The sequence below is a fragment of the Astatotilapia calliptera genome, chromosome 16 (genome assembly GCF_964374335.1).
Source record: "Astatotilapia calliptera chromosome 16, fAstCal68.1, whole genome shotgun sequence".
NCBI lineage: Eukaryota > Metazoa > Chordata > Actinopteri > Cichliformes > Cichlidae > Astatotilapia > Astatotilapia calliptera.
This window is the reverse complement of record NC_137437.1, coordinates 13,972,500-13,992,218: the sequence shown is the minus strand read 5'-3', so window position 1 is coordinate 13,992,218 and position 19,719 is coordinate 13,972,500. Positions and strand designations below refer to the sequence as shown.

General features: G+C 43.0%; 1 protein-coding gene across 2 annotated transcripts in view; it reads left to right on the top strand.

The window, feature by feature from the left end:
* The first annotated feature begins 920 nt into the window (after window positions 1-920).
* Window positions 921-19,719, top strand: part of klf12b (Kruppel like factor 12b) — a 35,309-nt gene continuing 16,510 nt past the window's right edge. Inside the window, exons 1-2 of one of the 2 annotated variants that reach the window (XM_026143745.2) lie at window positions 921-1,090; window positions 16,767-16,849. In XM_026143745.2, coding sequence (XP_025999530.2) covers window positions 16,784-16,849 — 66 coding nt within the window. In that variant the 5' untranslated portion in view covers window positions 921-1,090; window positions 16,767-16,783. Of the gene's footprint in view, window positions 1,371-16,766; window positions 16,850-19,719 lie in introns of both variants that reach the window. The other variant, XM_080290326.1, reaches the window with a different exon arrangement.

Below are 19,719 nucleotides of genomic sequence, written 5' to 3'. Positions count from 1 at the left end.
TTCAGTTGGTTAAAGTGGAACATTGATTTGATAAAGTGATACTCGAATCAACAAGAAAATTATCGTTAATAATCTGGATGGTCACTTCATTTATTTATTTATTTAGATTATTTTAATAAGCGAATATATATATATGGATGCACAACAAGGGTAGCATTAATTAAGCATTAATTACTATTTCATGACATTAAACTGTTAATGAATAAATAGTGGAAGTAATCAATACCGGTGATCATTCAAAGCACTGATCTCTCTCTCTACACACACACACACACACACATATATATATATATATGCATTTATTTGACTTTTTAAAATAGATTTTTAGGCTTTATTATGCTAATAAGTGCAATAAATGCAATAAGTATAAGTAGTAAGTACAATAAAAATAAATAAATAATAGGACATATGCTTTAATGATGAGAAGCAAAGTATTCTACACTGCAATATTTTTTCAGTCACAATTCTGATTTATGAAGATTAAGGATTTAAGTCATTTTTGCATCAATAAATGTTCGTGTTCATGTATTAATCTGCCAGTTATTCCCTTGAGACACTCATCGTCACTGAATCAGAGAAGAACGAAAAATTCTCATGTGATTTTGCTGTTTTTCCTTGCTCTTGGATGAGATTTAAAATTAAACTAAATGTTCACTAGTTCGTTTTTCTATTCACAAATCGGTTCACTGACCACATCGGTTCATTTGTATTTATAATTACTGTATCCGTGGGTGTAATTACTAGACGCGCGTGTAAAAACTTTGTCCTTTTAATTATCACAACCCAAACTGATGCATTGCGAATAAAACAAGTTGAACTAATGCACTGTTACCCCCTTCGTTTCCGTCCCCTTTAAACGGGGAGGTGCTCCGGTGCTCACCCCCAGCCCAGGACTCTCCGCTGCGCTCCGGGAGGTGTGCACTGGAGGGAGTTTGGACTGGTTTAGAGCGGACGCGTCGGAAACCTCCCCTGAGGGGCCCCATGTAATTCGATGCATGCTGTTAAAGCTTAGAGTATATTGTCTTCCCTTTTGCTTATGAAGCCTCCACCCACCGGCCCACCCTACATTTAGCGGATCATGTGACTCGGGGTAAGTCATTTGCAAGTACAACAGTTCTCTGTGCGCTCTCATTCATTTCCTGAGAACTGCCTGAGCCGAGCAGCTGAGAGGCAGAAGGGGAGGGAGCTGCTCACTCACATACACTCACTCACACTCACACACATTATCGCACACACACTCACTCACACACATACACACGTACATACGCGCAGAGTGAGAGGAGAGAAGAGGAGAGGAGGAGACGAGACAGAGAGGACTGTAGAAAGGAAAACAGTCTCCTAGTCTCCACGGCTCTGCAGCTTCTGACAAGGTCTGTGCAATTTTCTTGTCCTGTTCCTCTGCTGGCTGCTGCTATGTGCTTCATTTGTCACGTTGCTGGGCTTTGTGCTTGTGTTCAATGCGTTTCGTCCAGCTGTCATTGCTCTGTCAAAGCAAATGACAACTCAGATCACCTATAGTATTGTGTTTGGTGTTTGACAGTAGAGAAGGTAGTGGGGGGGGGAGACAAGAGATCCCGCATGTAGCTGACTGGACAACTCTTTATTGTCAGTGTCAATTAATAAGCTGTCATAAAAGAGGCCAAAAAAAAAGAGAGCTGATTTTTATATACTCGGGACAACCGGGGACATGGGCAGCATCCACACTTTTGCAGCGCAGGCACCTCCTGTGTTTCAAGTCTCTTATCTCTCATAAGTCCAATGCAACTTCAAACATATCTGCTTATCAGTGAAGGAGTCTTGTAGAATAACACTGACTGAATGTCTTAGTGGGGGATGTGAGTGTGACTGCGCTGCAAAAACTCTCGGCACTTCTCAGTGGAAAAAAAAGTTTGCTGCTTGTCAGAGTTTCGTGCATGTCTTAAGAGAGTTGTGTGCGTGTGGGTGTGCATTTGTGTGCAGCGTTATGGTGTGTGTGTGTGTGTGTGTGTGTCTGTGTGTGAAAGAGAGAGACGGGCTTGTTTGTCTACTGTAGCAGCTTAGAAACAGAGGAACGAGGCTGTTAGGAATGGGTTAAACATTGGGAGGGTTGGATAGCGGAGGAAGGACACTCGGGTGTGTGTATATATGAGTGTGTGTGTGTGTGTGTGTGTGTGTGTGTGTGGGAGTGTTGCAGGGGTGGTGTCTTGGATGTCATCGCCAGCGCTCTCACTTCCAGGGTAATAGTCATTGGTATTGATGGGTGGCTGTCACAGGGGCAGAGAGCCACCAGGCTGGAGAGAGTGGCCGGGGGCTGGCCCTTGGCTGTTATTTTCAATTACAGGGGACCAGGGCAGAGCTGACAGCAAAGGCATTTGTACATCCAGAGAGGGGGAGGACGAGGAGGAGGGGGGAGTATGTGTGTGGAGAGAGTGGGAGGGAAGGAGAGAGAAAGGTGGTGGTGGGGATGGGGGTGGTAGAGACTCTGGCCTCTGCTCTTGGGTTTGATGTGGAAACTAAGCACTGACCTGTGTGACTTTACCCTAGCGATGTGGAGAGGCCCTACCTTGCCTTTAACTATGCGTCCGGGGTCTCTCTCTCTGTCCATATATATATATATATATATATATATATATATATATATATATATATATATATATATATATATATATATATATATATATATATATATATATATATGAAAGAAAGAGGAAGGGAAGGTGTGGGCATATATATGTGTGTGTGTGGATGTGTGAGGATGAGACCCCCTGCAGCTCTGCAGCTCCTTGGTGTTGAGCGAGGGAGATTAGTGCCCATTTAAAGTATCGCTTAAATCCATGTACAATAAGGCCTTCTGCCTGTGCACGAATAAGCAGGCTGATATCACACATGTAGAGCAGACTTTCGACACTGTGTGTACACGGCAAGGAATCACATTAGATGCCTGAAAGTGTCTCTTTACAGCACACAAACATCTGCACGTCTTGATCATCCAAATCACGTAAGTCTGGAATGTCACGGATCTGAAGGCTTATTTGTGATAACAGTATTTATGATCTGGAAAGAAATTTGAAAATAAACTCTTTAAGGTTAATTACTGTAGCACTGAACCACATCTGTGGTCAGAGTGCCATTGTAAGCGCTAGATAATGTAGCTATAATTAGGGGGTTCAGTGTATGTATGAACAGGTCTTCAACAGAAAGTCTTTAAGCTGGATAATCCCTGAGGCAATGGCCACAATAACTGGTTAACATTTTAAAATGCATAACTTTTGCTGTGTCTTTACCCAGCGTTCACAGTACGCCTGGATTATGAAGCAGTGTAGAAAATTCAAGCACTGTGTTTTAGTGTGGACTGAGGAAAACAGAGACTTTGCAGTCCAGGTCCCGAAGTCTTCATCACATGCCCACTTTGCTGCTGATGCTAGAAGCCTTTGTACATTCTGTATTTGATCATGCTACTGCTGCCTGCATGTAAGGGAAGCCTGCACAGTGCATGTGATATATTGTCTTAATCAAGACCATCTTCTTGCTGAAACACAGTCAGAGCCTGTATTTCTGTAAAAATGACTTCATTGACTGCTAAAGTATTAACTTCACTGACAACACTACTCACTTCAGTGTAGCATATAATAATGCGGTGAACTGAGAACAGTTCAAATGAACTGTAGTACATTTGGATGATAACAGAAGAGTTAAATGACCTGTCTGAATGTTTATCATGTAAAGGTCACTTTACATGATAAACAGGTCAGTGTTCCTTGTGACTTAATCCAGACATTCAGATAGCAGTAACAAAAAAAGAAGAAGAAAAAGAAATGTTGACCAGTTAGTGTATATATTTTTAATGTTTACCCTAAAGCAACATGCAACCTGCACTAGCTGGTTTGACAGCAGTATCGAAAGGATGTTGCTGTTTGTGGCTTACTGTGAGGATGTATGTTTAGCTAGAAAAAATGAGTGGGTTAGTAAAAGGTCATGGTTTGGGTTCAAAATGACTGTTTAGCACTTTTGCGTCACAGCAAGAAAGTTTGGGCTTGAACCTGTCGGTGTCCTTTCTGTCTCGATCTTGCGTATTCTGTCTGTGACTTCATGGGTTTTCTCCAGATGCTCTGTATGTTCCCACAGTCCAAAAAGATGCTTGATATAAGTGTTGATTTCAAAGTCGGTTGTACAGGTGAGCGTGAGTGTGAAAGGCTGTTAGGGTCTTTTTGTTAGACCTTTGATGGACTGGAGACCCCAGCAGGCAAAAAGCAAGGACTGTAATTCTGTCCAGTCTATGATCTGGAGACCCCCTGGTTCTCCATGAAACTAGCTGGAAAAATGATTACAGTGGATATATTGGTGTCTCTTCAATGCCCTGTTTATAGTAATAACTAAGAGTTCAAGAACAATGATGGCAGTGGCTGTCCGTTAAAAAACTGGGAACTGACACTTGTCTTCGGTGTTCAAATTTACTTTAATCATCCATCCACCCATCGCTGTATGTACTTTTTTTTATTCATCTTTGACATTTGCTTCTGAAGGACAGCAAGCATAACTCTTGCAACTTGCAGAATGCTCTGAAAATTGACTTATTTTGTTTTGGGGTGTTTCCTTATTTTTTTATTTTCTAGTTTTTTGCTTGAAGCATCAGGTTTTCCCACAAATAGACTTTACATAGATATCGGCAGGCTGTACAGATATTTTAATGTCTCATGACTCATTTTAGCATTTTTGTGATTCTTATCGTCTGTCTGAAAGGACGATATACATCATTATTGTGCAAGTGGACAATCATCTCGCTCTTATTTTAAAGGTTCAGTTGTTACTAACCACCTAGCCCCATCCTTCCTGTGTCATGCTTTGCTGGTTTACTGCTGTGCTGGCAAAATTATTCAGCTGCTTTGCTCTCATCCCGGGCATCATCTTGGATGGCAGCTGCCCATATTGGTATGGGGAGATCTGGAGATCCACTGTAAGTTGGAGAGCCACTTTTACTGAGACCTGCAGTATTTGGAGACTGCTGCATGTGTCACTACTACAGTTGGAGCCCATCCAATTGTGGTAGGTGAAAGAAACACTGGAGAGGCAGCTGATTAAAATGCTCAACATGTCAGGTTAAACATTTGCATTTATAAATGGTATTCTTTAGCATACCTGTGCCTGCTTTTGAGCGCACCCAACCCCTGAAACCCACCGCTGCTGTCACAAATAGAATGCAAATCTTGAGAGCACACCGACTATGCCAACATTGACATGAACGATTTGATGTCTCACACGTCTTGCTGTTTTCCTCCACAACTGTATAAAGCTGGTGCTGCCAATCTGATTCCTTCAGTAGCTCAACCCCCACCCCAAGACATGGTCCAAAGGCTTACGATAAGGATCGGTACAGGTGGGGGGGACTCAATTAAAAAGCCAATCACCAACGGATAGACTCTATCTGTCCATCAACACCGCTCTGCCCAGGATATTTAATTGCTCCGCAGGATTCCCCCCTTTAAAGGCAACCTCTGTCAGCCACGTATCAGGACGCACAAATTGGCTGCTTGTTGACAGATCAAATCTTTCAGGAAGATGTGCTTTGCTCTGGTTTGTTCATGCTAACAACACATAGGCTCAAATTTGTATTTAAGAAGATGAAATTTCCTGCATTAGGGCTAATAAACTGGGTTAACTGCTGCCATATTGACTGACTGCTCATTGATCCAAGTGGGTGTTATGGAGTGTATCAGCACTGATTGCAGATAGACTGCAGCGCACTATATGGCTGGATTAATGTGGGTCTCTACTGTAATCCAAGGCCAGGGTGAGAGGAAAATTAGAGAGGTTAGAGTATGGACCCAATATATAACATACAGATCCAGTTTCCGAAAATTGCTTCTCATCTCTCGAGCTCTCAATCCAGGATATGTTGGCACCTTCTTACATCAAACTATCATGTGAGCCAAAAAAGAAAACGCAAAAGCTGATTCAATTAAAGGAAAGAGAAAGGAATCGTTGTGTCGCTTCGTCGTTCATCCAGCGGTGGCTGTCGTGAACTTACTGTGAGCGACATTAAAAAACAAAAAGAAACATCTGTAGGTGATGTTAGTGAGCTGAAGTCCCTATACTGGTATTTCATAATCCTAGAAATGACAAAATGTTCTTTCCCTTTGCACATTCTCTTGTGGATTCAACCTTCGACCCGAGTGTCCAGCCCCCGTTTGTTTACCAAATTAAGTTAAGGGTGTACACAGAGTGCAAGAGCATGTGTGTTTAGTGAGCAGAAAGAGAGGGGTGAGAGAGAGAGAGGGAGAGAGAAAGCACGGAAAGTATTGTGCAACAGCCAGGGACTCTGAGGTTGATAGTATAAATAGTGAAGAAAAAAAATCAGAAGGCTCTACAATCTAACATGAAAGATTCCAGCTTGTCCAAGATCATTTTAAGCATTGTTAACCTCATCCCTGGTTGTATACTTATAAGGAGTCTCCTATTGTTAAAGCTATCGTGGGGAACCAAGTTTTTATTTTGATAGAGCAAAAAACGTATTAAGACAGGCAGATTTTTTCAAATGATGTCTGACCGGTGTATTGATCCAAGTTTTTTTTTTCTTTTTTCCTTTTGAGTAATGACACAATCGCTAGAGCAGCACACTCACTGCTTACTGGAAGTGACTCATGTTGCAGAGCTTGCCCCCAGACTCTGATTTGAGGTCGCTCGACATGTTTCCATGGCTAGGATAGAAAGGTATGTCAGTGGAAGGCCCGTCTATAGGCGATGACGTTTCCTCTTTCAAACTAGCGTGCGATTGATTTTAGCCAAATATGGCTGGTTAAAGGAGGAGAGAAGAAAAGGAAGGAAGCCAAGAAAGAAGGATGGGAGAGTATTCAAAGTCAGCATTTTCAGTCTGTTTTGGATCATTTCTGAGACTTTCCCCTTCACAGAATCTTTTGGGAGTTGCTTCTCTCTATCCTCCATGCAGATGGTTTCTACAGACCTGTGTAAGGATGCTGCGTGGATCACTGTGAACTTTGTTTCCAGTTGTACTGTAGGTCAACTGTTAGGAAACGAAATTATGTAAACAGCATGTGGAATCCATTTGGAGGGCTGTGGCATTTCTACACAGCTGAATTTAGGCTCCTACTACAGGCCATAGCTCTACTCAATTAGCTGCTTCAGCCAGGTATCAACATGGCACAGCGTCGGCTTAAAAAGAGAGGAGCAGTAATCGAAGTGAAGGCGTGAGTAGATGAGTAATAGAGGTAAACACAGCTGCTGGCTTTTATTGAGTGTTATTGGAGAGCTGGAATGGGTCAAACCAAGGGGAAAAACTCGGTGAGCGAAAATAGCTGCGCGCATTTCATGTAATAAGTGTCAGTGTGTTGGAATGTTTTGCTTGGTCCGTTATTGTCAATTTCCATGTGCTGTGCGTTGGGGTGGATTTGGTTGTGTCAGCAAAAAGTAGGGTTAGATAGTCGCGACACTTTGTGAAGCTGCATCAGGAGGACTCTGCAAAGGCTATTAAAAAAAAGCCACGAGAAAATTGCCCGTGCGCTCGCATATATGCCTGCATGCAGGCCGCTGTTTGGATGTAAGAGATGGCGAGTGAGAAAAAAGGGCAAAGGAAGACAAGTGAAAAAAAAATAAGAGTGTGTGTTTCACTGTTTGAGATGATATTATTTCTACATGAGTTGTTTACAGTAGATACAGTAGTAGATGAGTCACTGTATTGGTGCCTTGGCATGCTTGCATTGTACAGTTATTGTACAACATCTAGGTCGATCTTTTTGAGAATGCACGTGTGCTGTGATGCATTCGGAAGACAGGCCATTGGGAGCAGTATGTACACAGTGCATATGTTGGGGGAAGGGGAATCACATTCAGACATACATGTTGGAACACAAGTACACACACATACGCTACCAGAGCCTAGGGGATAAGAGACAGTAGCCTACACAAAGAATTCGCCATTAGGGTCGAGTGTGCTGGCATCCCTTCGGGCAGGTGAGAGTGGGTGGGGGTGGTAAACATGTGGGTGGTTAGTGGTGGTAGAGTTGATGGAAAGGATTTTTTTTGTTGCTTTTTTGTGAGGGTACTGAACTAATCCATTAGTTCAGTGTGGGAAATTAGAGCAGGGTTTCACCCTTACACTCATTTTCAACATGTTGAAAGCAGCTATAACTTCTTCACGAGCGCTGAGAAATGGCAAAATACCACAAGGTTCACTTGCTTAACACCTTTACAACACTGAGAACGCTTTATATTTCCCTTCTATGGCGGCCTCCCACTGTAAAGCATCAATAAAAATATATTCACCGGTTTTTCATTTTTTATTCACGGTGAATGCTGTACAGAAATGTGCCCGCGATGCTGTTCGGTCTTTTCGAGATGATTAGTAAGTACCGCAGTGTGGTCACCTCAACCAAGGACCTGTGAACTGAAAGTAAATAAGAGACTGGTACAGAGGCACCGAGTGCATCTTATATTGATCCACTGCAGTCAACCAGCCTCACAGTATCTCACTCTCGTGTACAGTTTAGCCGTATGGTGGTATAAACATACACAGAATATTAGAGTATCTTCCTGAAAGGCTAAGCCAAGTGCTCCACACGTTTACCCTGGTTTGCTTGGCTCCACCTCCCCCTCCTTTGGTACAAGTGAGGTTTTTGTGTCAGAGGCTATTTTAGATGCACAGCCACTGACCGTGCTGCATTTACTGAGGTGAGTGAGTGTGTATGCATGTGTACGGTGTTTCTGAGAGGTCAGCGGATTATGCTGAAGCAAGAAGACCTCATAGTAAACTATCTCTTCAGGAGCTGTTTTGTGGTGTCTATTTGTGGTTTCCTTAGCACCAAACTCGATCCAGCTTTCATACTGAACATTTAACTTATTCTTTCTCACGATTTCATCAAAATGACCTTCAATTGGACATAAATAGTCTAGAATGGTGTCACAAATTGCTTTGACTTGGGAGTCGGAGCTTGCTTGAGTAATGCCACCTCACTTTAGCGCTGTCACGGTCACAGCTTGTTTAGCTGTTTCTCTGCTGCATTTGAGGCACATGATGCAAGAGGATGTCAGACTCTTCTGTTTACCTCTCTCTGGAGCAATGTGGAGGAGTGTGTGTGTATTTGTGCACGGCTTGTGTGTGCATACACTGTAGGTGTGTGTGGGTGGCTGTTTGTGTTGAATGGGCATCCATATTCTTCTTTCATGGGCAGAGCTGCAGAGTTTATGTGCATGCGTGTCTGCCTCTGAATCTAAGATAAATATGGTTCACGGTGGGTGCAGGCAGAGGTCACGAGGTTTGTGAGTGTCTGCGAGCCAGATTGTAGATCAGAAAAGGGGCTCAGGAAGTCAGCTTTATAAGAAGTGCATTTGAGACACAGACAGAGACACAGACAAACCAGACAGCGACCGACTCTTCTTTTCGCTTTGAGTGTTTCCTCTCAGAATAAACAGCTTCTTCATTTCCCACAGTTTCACAAGACCTAGAAGGGACGGAGGTGGTAATGGTGGAGGTGGGGATCTTTCACAATGAAAAAAGTCACTGAAAAAAAAAAAAGATAAAAGATTTCCCTTTTGCCCTGTTGTAACCATATTTTGACCATTTGACTCATTAAACAAGAGGCACTAGGGAAATATCTGGCTAAAGTGTTATTACTTGTGCAACTTGCTTTGGTCTGTCGACTCTTTGGTTTAATTTGATAAGTTTCACTTGATTAAATAAAGCATGTGTCAGTGCCGGTCTGCGACATCTTCTCATTACCTTGAGGAAATTTTATTGTGAACCGCAGATTTGTTATTGTAACCACACTCATAACTGACTTGCTGTATGTCGTGGTCGTTACAAATTATTCTGCCTGTGTGCGTGTGTGCTGGTGAAGGCAGCGTACTTGAGCTGCATCCGGCGACCTCATCCCCCTCATCATGACAGGATTACTGACACAGGATCCCCCTGCCCCTGGCAGAAATAGCAAGGACCCAAGGGCAATTCACCAGAATATGGGAACTTCCGTGGGCCTTACTAGTGTGTGACTCTGTGTCTGTGTGTTGTTTGTGTATTTACATGGGCATCCACTCTATAAATGGAGCCGGTTTCCTCTCAGGTGCTGAGCTGCCTGGCTCAGGGAGGAACACTATGAGTTCACTGCTCTGTGGCTCTCTCTCACACATGGCAGTGTTTCCATAATTTCAGACGTCATTACACTGATTTCTAAGAATTTAATTTGAAGTCTTCAAATGATTTATATCACGGGTACTGCTGTTGCTTCTTTAACTTTACACCGCACAAAGTCGCCAGAGCGCAGGTTTTTCTTTTTAAATTTAATTTGGAACACGACGACTTTTATGGGGAATTTCAAATTGGAGCTTTTCTTGAAGCTGGGTGTAACCATTATGACACTTGGATCAATGAAATCAATACTCATCCTTTGCTAGGCGCAGTCAACCTGTTCACATGCTTTGGGTGTCTATCTCTGGAGCTGTCTCAGGCTACTCTGTATTTGATTTTCCACACATCCGTGCATCCAACCATCCAAAATCCAATTCAGTGTTTTGTGGGGGCTGGACCCTATCCCAGGTGCCATGGGGCGAGAGGCAGGGTGCACCCTGGACCCAATTTGTCACATGGCTTTATTTGGTATTCGGTTTTATGAAATTTTTTTTTAATACACATCATTTTTTTTTGATAGGCAGCATCTCAGTGATATCGTTTTTACTCTTAATTTCAAGAATAATCATACAAGGATTAGCCATTAGGTGACACCTCTGTAATCGCTCTGTTTTGTTGCTGCTGACAACCTTAATGTGCCCATTTACCTTTTATTTCTAAAATCATTATGTATTCATCCTGTCTCTGAGTTTTTCCTTTAAATTGATAAGGAGCTGATAAGTTCCCCAAGTTTCACAATATGTGCCAGAAATAAATCATCCAACACATGATGAGTGTGTTCTGTCTATTAATAACTGTGTACATAAAGCAAGCTGTGTTTTTCCTCTGTGGAACTGATTTATTCGAAGAGGAAATGGGCGGGGTGTTTTGAGGTAAAAGGCATCAGTTGAGTGCATCTTTGAGGGGGTTTTAACCCTAAAGGGAACTTTTTTTCCCCTCTCTCTCTCTCTTTTTTAAACAGGGTAGGGTGTATAAGCTGTAGTTTATTGCCATTGTGCTTGTCTGCAGTCGGAGAAGTCCACGCTTTTATGAGCAAGGAGGTAGTAGCTCTCTGCTCTCTTGAGCCCCGTTCAAAAATGTCCCAGAAGCATCCAAAAGACTTCACTTGCTGCTCTTGCCAAGGAAAATACGTCTTCTGAAATGGAAATTCTGAGACCATTCACAGAGTGCCAGGAATGATTAAAAAAAAAAAAACATGTCCAAAACAGTACATCCAGGCGTGAACCCTAAACACACATACATACCTTGGACAATCAACAAACACCATCAACACTGACGGTGTTTCTCTTTTCCTGTCTGGTGAAGGGATTTTATTTAGATAGGAAGTACCTTAATCTCATTTTCATGAGAGACCTTAAAGGGGAACTCTGCTAATTTCAAAAGTCAACTCATCGTATTGAAAACAGTTATTTGCCTTATTTGTTTGTAATCTTTATGTCCCTTCTGTGGCTCTGAAGGGAGTTTTTTTCATATCTATCAACATAATCGGTTTTTCAAACATGATGGAACATTGACGCTGTGAAATCCATACTTTAAAATGGTTTGCGCTGCGCACCACTGGTTTGTTACTGCGCCGATGGCTTGTTGGCATGCTGGCCAAAGCAACGATGTGGCTCACCCGCAGCGCGCTGAGAGTTCAACTAATTTGAACTTTGACCGCTGCGCACTGTGACAAACAGCGGCAGACTACCAATCAGGAGCACGGGAACATTTTCCGGTGGCTTCAGGGTCATTTTGGTCATCAACAGCTATATTGTAGCAAGCAGGAATGAGTTGACTGCCCCCCACTCCCAGCAAAAATCAATGCATCAGGCGCTTTTTTACGGTCTTTTACAGTCGCCAGCAGGCACAGAAGGCAATATGGAGGATAAGCTGATGCTGTGTGTCTGAATCCCTTAAACTCCACTTAATTCCCACACAAATTATCATTTGACATCCTGGAGAAAACCCAGGTTCCAAGTAGACATGTCAGTTGTATGTTTTACCAGCCATGCAGTTTGTTGTCAGATATGAATATGAGTTAACACAGCTAAGATTTTCTTTATATACATTCCCCAAATAGCTCTATGGATTTATCTGACTTCTCAGCATCATATCTGGTGTCACTGACGCCTGTGCTGCTGTTCTTCCTTTGAGAGTGCTTGGGTTTTCTATCTATGCATGTGGAAGAGCATGGGATTGAGGTGTGCTCTTCAAGGCTTTTGCTGGGGAGGCCTGAGAGCAGAGCCAAGCAGCCAAGTATAACTTAGTCATCTGCAAATGAAAATAAGAAGTTCTCTGACTAAAGTGGTCCTGTTTGAATTGCATTATTTATGTGGTGTTTAGCTTTGTAGGGCACCACTGACTGGATTGGGTTTAAGATTCAAATGTTGAGCCCTTGACCGCATAAAATGCCATAATTTTCCTGGGCGCAGTTACTCTTCGAGTACTAACTCAGCAAGGAACTATGCACGTACCTCTCAAGACCAGAATTAGTTCAACAAGATGAGGTCATGCACAGATGCAGCTTAACATGAAGCAGGCTGAGATTGAAAATCAGCTGTGATTCGGCTGATCCGTCTACTCTGCTAGCAAAAAAAAATCAGTAGCTTTATGTCCCAGTGTCTGCAAAAGTATCACTCATCCAAAGCTCTTTGTCTAGCAAGTTTTTTCCCCTCATTTCACCTTCTTTATTGAGAAATTGCTACAGTATTTCTTTACTAGTTTTCAAAAACCTCTGTGCACTGGCTGACTTGAAAGAGAGGAAGTGCTGCAGTGTGCAAGTGAGCTAACAGTCGTAGGTTGGTTATCAGGCCAATGTGTCACATTGGGGTGTCCAGGGGCACAGAACAGGGAAGTGAGCTGCAGCGAAGAGGCCAGCAACAGACAGCCTGGGCAAAACACAGGAAATGCTTATTTCGCATCAACTACAGCTCTGTCCCTTTTATCCATAGAACTAGTTAAGCATTTGTTTACATTTTTAAATGCATTTCTTGCTTTGCTTTCTTGTTCTCCCTTTTTTCTTTCTCTCCTCCCTTTGGTAGAGGACTGGATGGGAGGGGGGGTCTGTTGGCATTCTTGCACCGTGTGCTTTGCGCTCGACCGGGCCTTGGCTCATGTCCATATCCCCTCTCTCCCCTCTCTCCCTTCTCTGATTCCCTCCCTTCCTCCTCCCCGCTAAACAACCCCCTCCAACCCCTTCAACTCCCCGTGATTGCTTTCCTAACCACTGCTTTTGCCAGTAACTCTGCGCTCTTCAACCCCCCCCCGCCATCTCTTCCTATCACCTTCCTGAATCCATCCTCATGTAACCCCCCCATCCCCTCCCCCCAATCCCCCCAATTATTCATTACCCCTTCCCTTCCTCTCACCCTTTTCCATCCCTCTTCCATCCCAGCCCGTGGCAGCAGGTCCAGCCTCTGTGACACAGATGCACCCAGTTGCTCTGGGCGTTCGACATGGGAACAAAGCATTGGCGGGGCCCGTCTGTTGCAGTGTGTTACAGGGTGTGTGGCATTTGTGTGTGTGTGTGTGTGCTAGTATGTCCACATGAGAGGAAAAAGATGAGAAGGGAAGCAAAGATGGTGCACACAGCTAGATACTAAATCTGGTTTCATTAGCTTGTTTAAGCCTCAACTTTTACTTGAACAACAAAAAAATTAGAAATGTTTTTCCGTGCTCTTAGAGTGAACACCCAGAGACAGTATCAAGCACTTGCACAAAGTCACAGTGTTGTTCACCACCAACCGACATGCATCTTTTTTTTTTAATATAATTTTTTTTAGCCAGTCAAGTACTTCCTTGTTAAACTCCATTAATTAACACTGAACAGTTCATAAATAAAATTATTTCATTCACAGTGTTGGCAGCGTGCTAGTAGCACAGGTGTAAAGCTAAAAGACAAGAGTAAGCCACAGAGCTGTTTCTGGCACAGTGGTTTTTAATTTGATATGCTTTCCTTTTGATTTTTTTGATTCTGTATGCAGTGAGGAAATGTGCATGTAAACGAGCGCATGAGGTCAACATTTGGTCTCACAATGTCTGATGTCTTCTAGAGAAGTTTGTCTATTCTAATTTTTAACATTTTTTTTAAGGCAGCCCGCAAGCTTCTTGCTGTTGCCTCAGTGAGTACACAGTCAATAGCCGTCAACAGGGAACTAGGAGATGGTGAACCTCAGGTCATGGATGTTGATGTGCAGTCGGAGTTTCACTTCATTCAGTTAAACGCATTAACAGGCACGCAAATAAATTCAAACAATAAAACAAAGACAGCAGAAAATTCACAAATAGGTATACTTGGAGTATTTCTTCTGCTAGAACTGACATCAATCTTCACCTGCTCCCTTTACCTTCTTTTTTTTTTTACCGAGGGATTGTGGTGGGGACAGGAGGGCTTGTAGGAGGGAGAAATGAGATGCCTCAACACTCCACTGCCCTCCTCTCTCCATCCAACTCCCCCACACACCTGGGATGGCCATTTCATTTCAGAGAGCAGCAAATGGAAAGGTGATCTTAATCTACCCTGTTTCCTTCTAACCCCCCCACCCCTCCTTCTCTCCATCTCCCACACACAGTGCCTCATACCGCTGATGGACAGTGCACTGCTAGTTGCCTGAGCCTGCTGCCAGCAGAGCAAATTTAGTGATACTGGATAGGCATTGGTTTATCACAACCAACAAATTCTTTTCAGTTTCAACTCAGTCTTTGTTCTTATCTTTAATCTTTTTGATTTTTTTTTTTTGATCTTCAAGCACTAGCTGTTAGAAACAATTCTTTTGTGGGAACAAAAGCGATTGACATTTGACTTCAGTCAAAGGAGTGCGACACGAACTCCTCAACACCCCTCAGTTATCTCATTACTCAGTGTTAGGGCTCCCCGACTGCCGTTAGCTCTTTGGTCATTATCATCACAAGCAAAGGAAAGCAGAGACCATTGATTTCCTATGAATATCCCTCTGCAGGCCAGTTCATTAGGTACTGCTCACAAACCCACTGGATTAAATGGACTTTAGGCACACGGGGAAAAGATTGCTACTTTCAAGAAGTTCTAATTGTTTTGCTTTTCCATCAGCAATAGAGTGAGCATTTAGCACAGTGAAGAAAAATGAATAGAAAAGGAAAAAACAACAACTTTTTGATGTAAGAATAGCAAACCCCTCGGGAAAATAAAGTTTTATCTTAAGTGTCTCTGTCTGGAGAGGTTTGGGTTTTTTTTTCTTTTTTTTTCTCGTGAATGAGGAGAAAGTGCATTTGCCATAACGGTGGTCATCCCGGGGAAAACAAAACCTCACTTTCTGCCTCTCTTAGTGCACTCCTCTCTTCTTTTCCTCCTCAACACATGGCTTGAGGCTGGACCGAGGCTGCAGCTCCACCCGCCCAGTCGTTACCATGGCAACGCTATCTGGGCCTACCAAGACCTGAAGCCGAAGGACATCCTGGACAACAATACAATAGCAGCACAGCCAGGGTACCTGAGGGACTTAGACCTGTGAGGCGAGATCTGGGGGGTTGCAGATTGAGGGAGTAAATCCTCCCTCTTTCTCTGCCTCCCTCACACACTCAACTCACAAACACAGTCAGGATTAGCCTTTCGCTTGAGACTCTGAGAGGTAGAGGAACAATACTTGGCATTAAACAGTTTTGCTGAAACAATTTTTGCATAAGAAATGTTTTCCGATAGCTGTCTTGAGTGGATACTTTGGTGAGTAAAAAACAAAAACAAAACCCAAACGTTTAGTAATTGAGCAGGCCACGGGGATTTTGTGTGATATGCAATATGTTTAGGACATAAGGTAAACAGAGATAATGTATGTCATTCATTACCGCCTCAGCTTTTATTCCTCAGAATTAGAATGGTCATGATTGCCGTGGTGCTGCTGACTATGAGGACTGGGCCGCAAACCCCGCTGCTGGTGCCAGCAGTGGAGAGTAATAGAGATGTTTAGGGTCTATTTGCCTTGCTTGCATTCCTCCATGTACTGCTGCTAAAATAATAAGAGGGAGGGTTACCTCAGGTCGGGCCCAAGCTGAGGGATACGGAACATGCATTGTTGTCATTGGCTCCATCTGAGTATCGCTCTTAAAGCCACAGTGCGGAGCTGAGGAGACGGGCACTGCTGCCCACTTTACAGACGCACCGTGCTCAGAGGCAGAGGGATGCGTGGATCTTAAGAAATACTTCAAATAATAATGTGAATTAATGAATATTACATTACACCTTTAGAAGTGCCACAACTTCAAACGGCGCTCATTGTTTTCTCTATATAAGTGGCTAAAGAGGAAAACTCTGAAGACGGGTTGTGTTCATGCCTTTGCTGTTGATTAACTGTATATGAAGCATGTGTTTGTATTCCATTGAAGTCTTAAGAGGATTTCTTTCAGTATTATTAAGTGTTATTAGCCCCACTGCAGCCCACCAGGCAATTCGAAAATCTTTATTATAAAGAAGAGAGACTCACAGTTTGTGTGCGTCTTTTTGTGTGTGTGTGTGTGTGTGTTTGTGTGTCAGCTTCTGATGATTCTGAAACATGAAGTCATGTCTATTTAAAATGTGTTTATTTCTCAGTGGGTGTGAGGACAACATTGTAGATGTCCATGTGTGAATAAGTGAGTGTGGGACCTGCTTAGTCATGCTAAAACACCCGTCTTACACCTCCTCTGTGTTCCTTCACAGGCAGGCTAAGAAACAGGATGTTAATGCTTGACGGAATGCCTGCAGTCCGAGTCAAAGCCGAGCCCCTGGAATCGGAACAAGGGGTAAGAGAGCAGTTGTTTTCCAGACAATTCCTTTTTTTTTTCCTGCTTTCCTTTCCTTCTTTCCTCCTCCCGGCAATGGGCTGATAATCACTCCCAGGCCTAAGCAAGTGAGTGACTGAGTGGGGGCTTAGAGGAGTGGTCGGAGAGCATGGTAGTAAGAAAAGAGAAGAGAAGAACCAAGAGGAAGAGAGCCACAGCTGGAGCAGGAATGCACTGGGGGTCTTTTAGGGAGGTGACTGGAGCCAGCGGAGTCCACGCTGGCTGGCTGGACGGGTGGGTGAGGCCTGTGCAGATGTAGCCTCGTCACTACTCTGAGGAGGAGGAGGGTTGCATGGGAAACTAAATCTTATCTATCTCTGCCTGTTCCTGCTTCTTGACATCTCTCAATTTTCCTTTATCCTCCCTCTGGGGTTTCTCACAAAAACACATGCACACATTAATACAGGCAGACAAACAACACAGCATGCCACACTCCTTCTCTGCACACACTATTACGGCTTCATCTGCTGCTTTGTTGTATCCTTTGCATGCCTCTGCTCTCTCACAGAGCTCCATGTCACCTCCGTGGTGTTTCTACACAGAGTAAGAGCTTGTCACTACAAGCCCATGTGAGCGCAGTTTAAAAATTCCACCAGCAAATCTGTAATAACTTTGTTTACCCGATCGGCTACATAGAACAATTTACTTTCATGAGTTCATTTAAATGTATTGATCATGTTATGTATAACAGAGGCACCTCGCGTAAGCTTTTCATGGCCCACATACAGTATCAGTGCTCTCTGGTCTGACGTACCTAGAAATAAAGTGGTCTTGTTATGGTGAAGCTGTTGCTAGGTTACAAGGGCTCTGTGTTGCTGGCATAGCTGTGTGTGTAGTGGGCGCAGACCACTTAATATTTGTAACCGTGATGAATTAGAATTCACTTATTATTGATTTCCATTCATAACCTATCAATAACATTTTTAGCTCTCTAATAAATCACCAAGATCACTTTGTGGGATAACGGAATAGTTTCTGTTGAGATGAATCTGGGAGCATTAACCTGTGATGGATGAGAAAAATACGGGCTGCTGATAACCCGTCAGGTTATCTCGGAGGCCTTGCAGAGAATTGTTTGGCTGTGGAGGTGGTTTGTGTTGATAAGAATTGAATCTCCACATCTAAGGAATTGGCATAGAGGGAGCAGGTGGTTACTTTCTGGGTGTCCTTTCCTCAGCTGCAGCTTAAGGGTTTGAGAGCTAGGCTCTTGCGCTGCTACCTCATACCTTGGGTTTGAAATCATTCTCCTTGTAATGATGTCAGTCACAGACAGGATGTGAGCACTGCAGCCCACACAGCTTTGAAGTGCACTAAGATCCAATCTTGCCCTAACAGACCGAGCTTCCCTTTAGATGGCAGAGGCAGACAGACAGTTTAGGCTGCTGCAGAAATGTGGTCTTCATTTGGGTGGCGTGGGGCCAAGGGCTTGCTGGAAATGGTCTGCCTCGTTAGACAATTCGCCTGCAAGGGGCTGGAAAATCTGCCCCGCTAACCATTATCCCCTAATAAAGACAATGGCATGAGGACGGAGGCAGGCAGGCAGGTTGAGCGGCTCTTGCTGTATGTGTGTCAGGTTTGTAAGCATGTGTGGGTTTGTATCTGTCAAAGTGAGAGTAGGGGTGGCTTAAGTTTTCCATTTCTGTTGAGTTGTGTTTGAAGAAGAAAAAAAGGCAGAACTTTCGTTTCTGCATGTTTTGTTTATGTATAGACCGTTCTAATATTTTGACGAGAGAATTTTAAATAGAGTTCTTACTTCTCAACATTACGGCAGCACTCACAAATGAATGGAAACAAAAGGTATAATACCAATGGACTAAAAAAAGCAGTAGATTTACTTTTATAGGCTTGTAATAGTGTTGCAAGTATACTTTTCTGTAAGTGGCATGTTTGATGTCTTGCTGTAAACTGAGTTTGTGCCATATGATCATTTATTGTAGTGCAATTTGCTCACTTACCATTTAGTACATTAAGTTACTTTTAACTACTTTATAAATAAATTAACAGATAAGTAAAGTTTTTTTTAAGAAACAGTGTATATGTATTTTATTTAAAAAGGAAATGTCATTGCTAGAGCGCCAACTAGTCTTTGTTTATAGGACACTTTCCAAGTGCACTGTCATTACAAACATACACAAATGCAGACAGAATTATTAGACCTCCCTATGAAAATTTAGTTTTAGTTCAGAAGTATTTCCAAAGTACTGTTAAACAGAGAAAGGAATTTTTAACACAGCTTGTCCAAACAGCCTAGCCCTATTTTGGATGCTTACATTCAACGCAATGCCAAACTACCCGGTCAAAATGATTAGCTCCTCTGACGTCAATAGTCAACCGTGTGTACTGTTTTTTTGCTGGTTAACAGCCTGCAGTCGTTGGTTGTCGTTTTCAACAAGCTTCTCTGATGTTTCCTGAGCAATCCCAGCCTGTTATGTGATTATCTTCTGGCATGGACATTGGTCTTCAGTTCATCACACAGATTTTCAGTAGAATTCAAGTCAGGGTTTTGCACAGGCCAGTCAATAATGCTCACGTTGGTCTTCTGGAGGTAGCTCTTCACCGTATGTTTTGGGTCGTTGCCATGTTGAAAGTAGCCAAAGCACTCTAGTTTCATCTCATTAGACCTGCACAGTCCATTGTTGTGCCTGCTTCTAGTTATTGTTCTCCCAAATGGGTTAAGTCATTCACTGGTGCCTCGGTAGTCGTTCTGGAGTCTTTACACACCAACTCTCACTAGTTTTCTTTCAGAGGCTTTGAAATCTTTAACTTCTTACTTCGACCAGGCTTCTTCTGTACTCTGTGACTCTTTCAATTTCTTTTGATTTCTGTTCTTA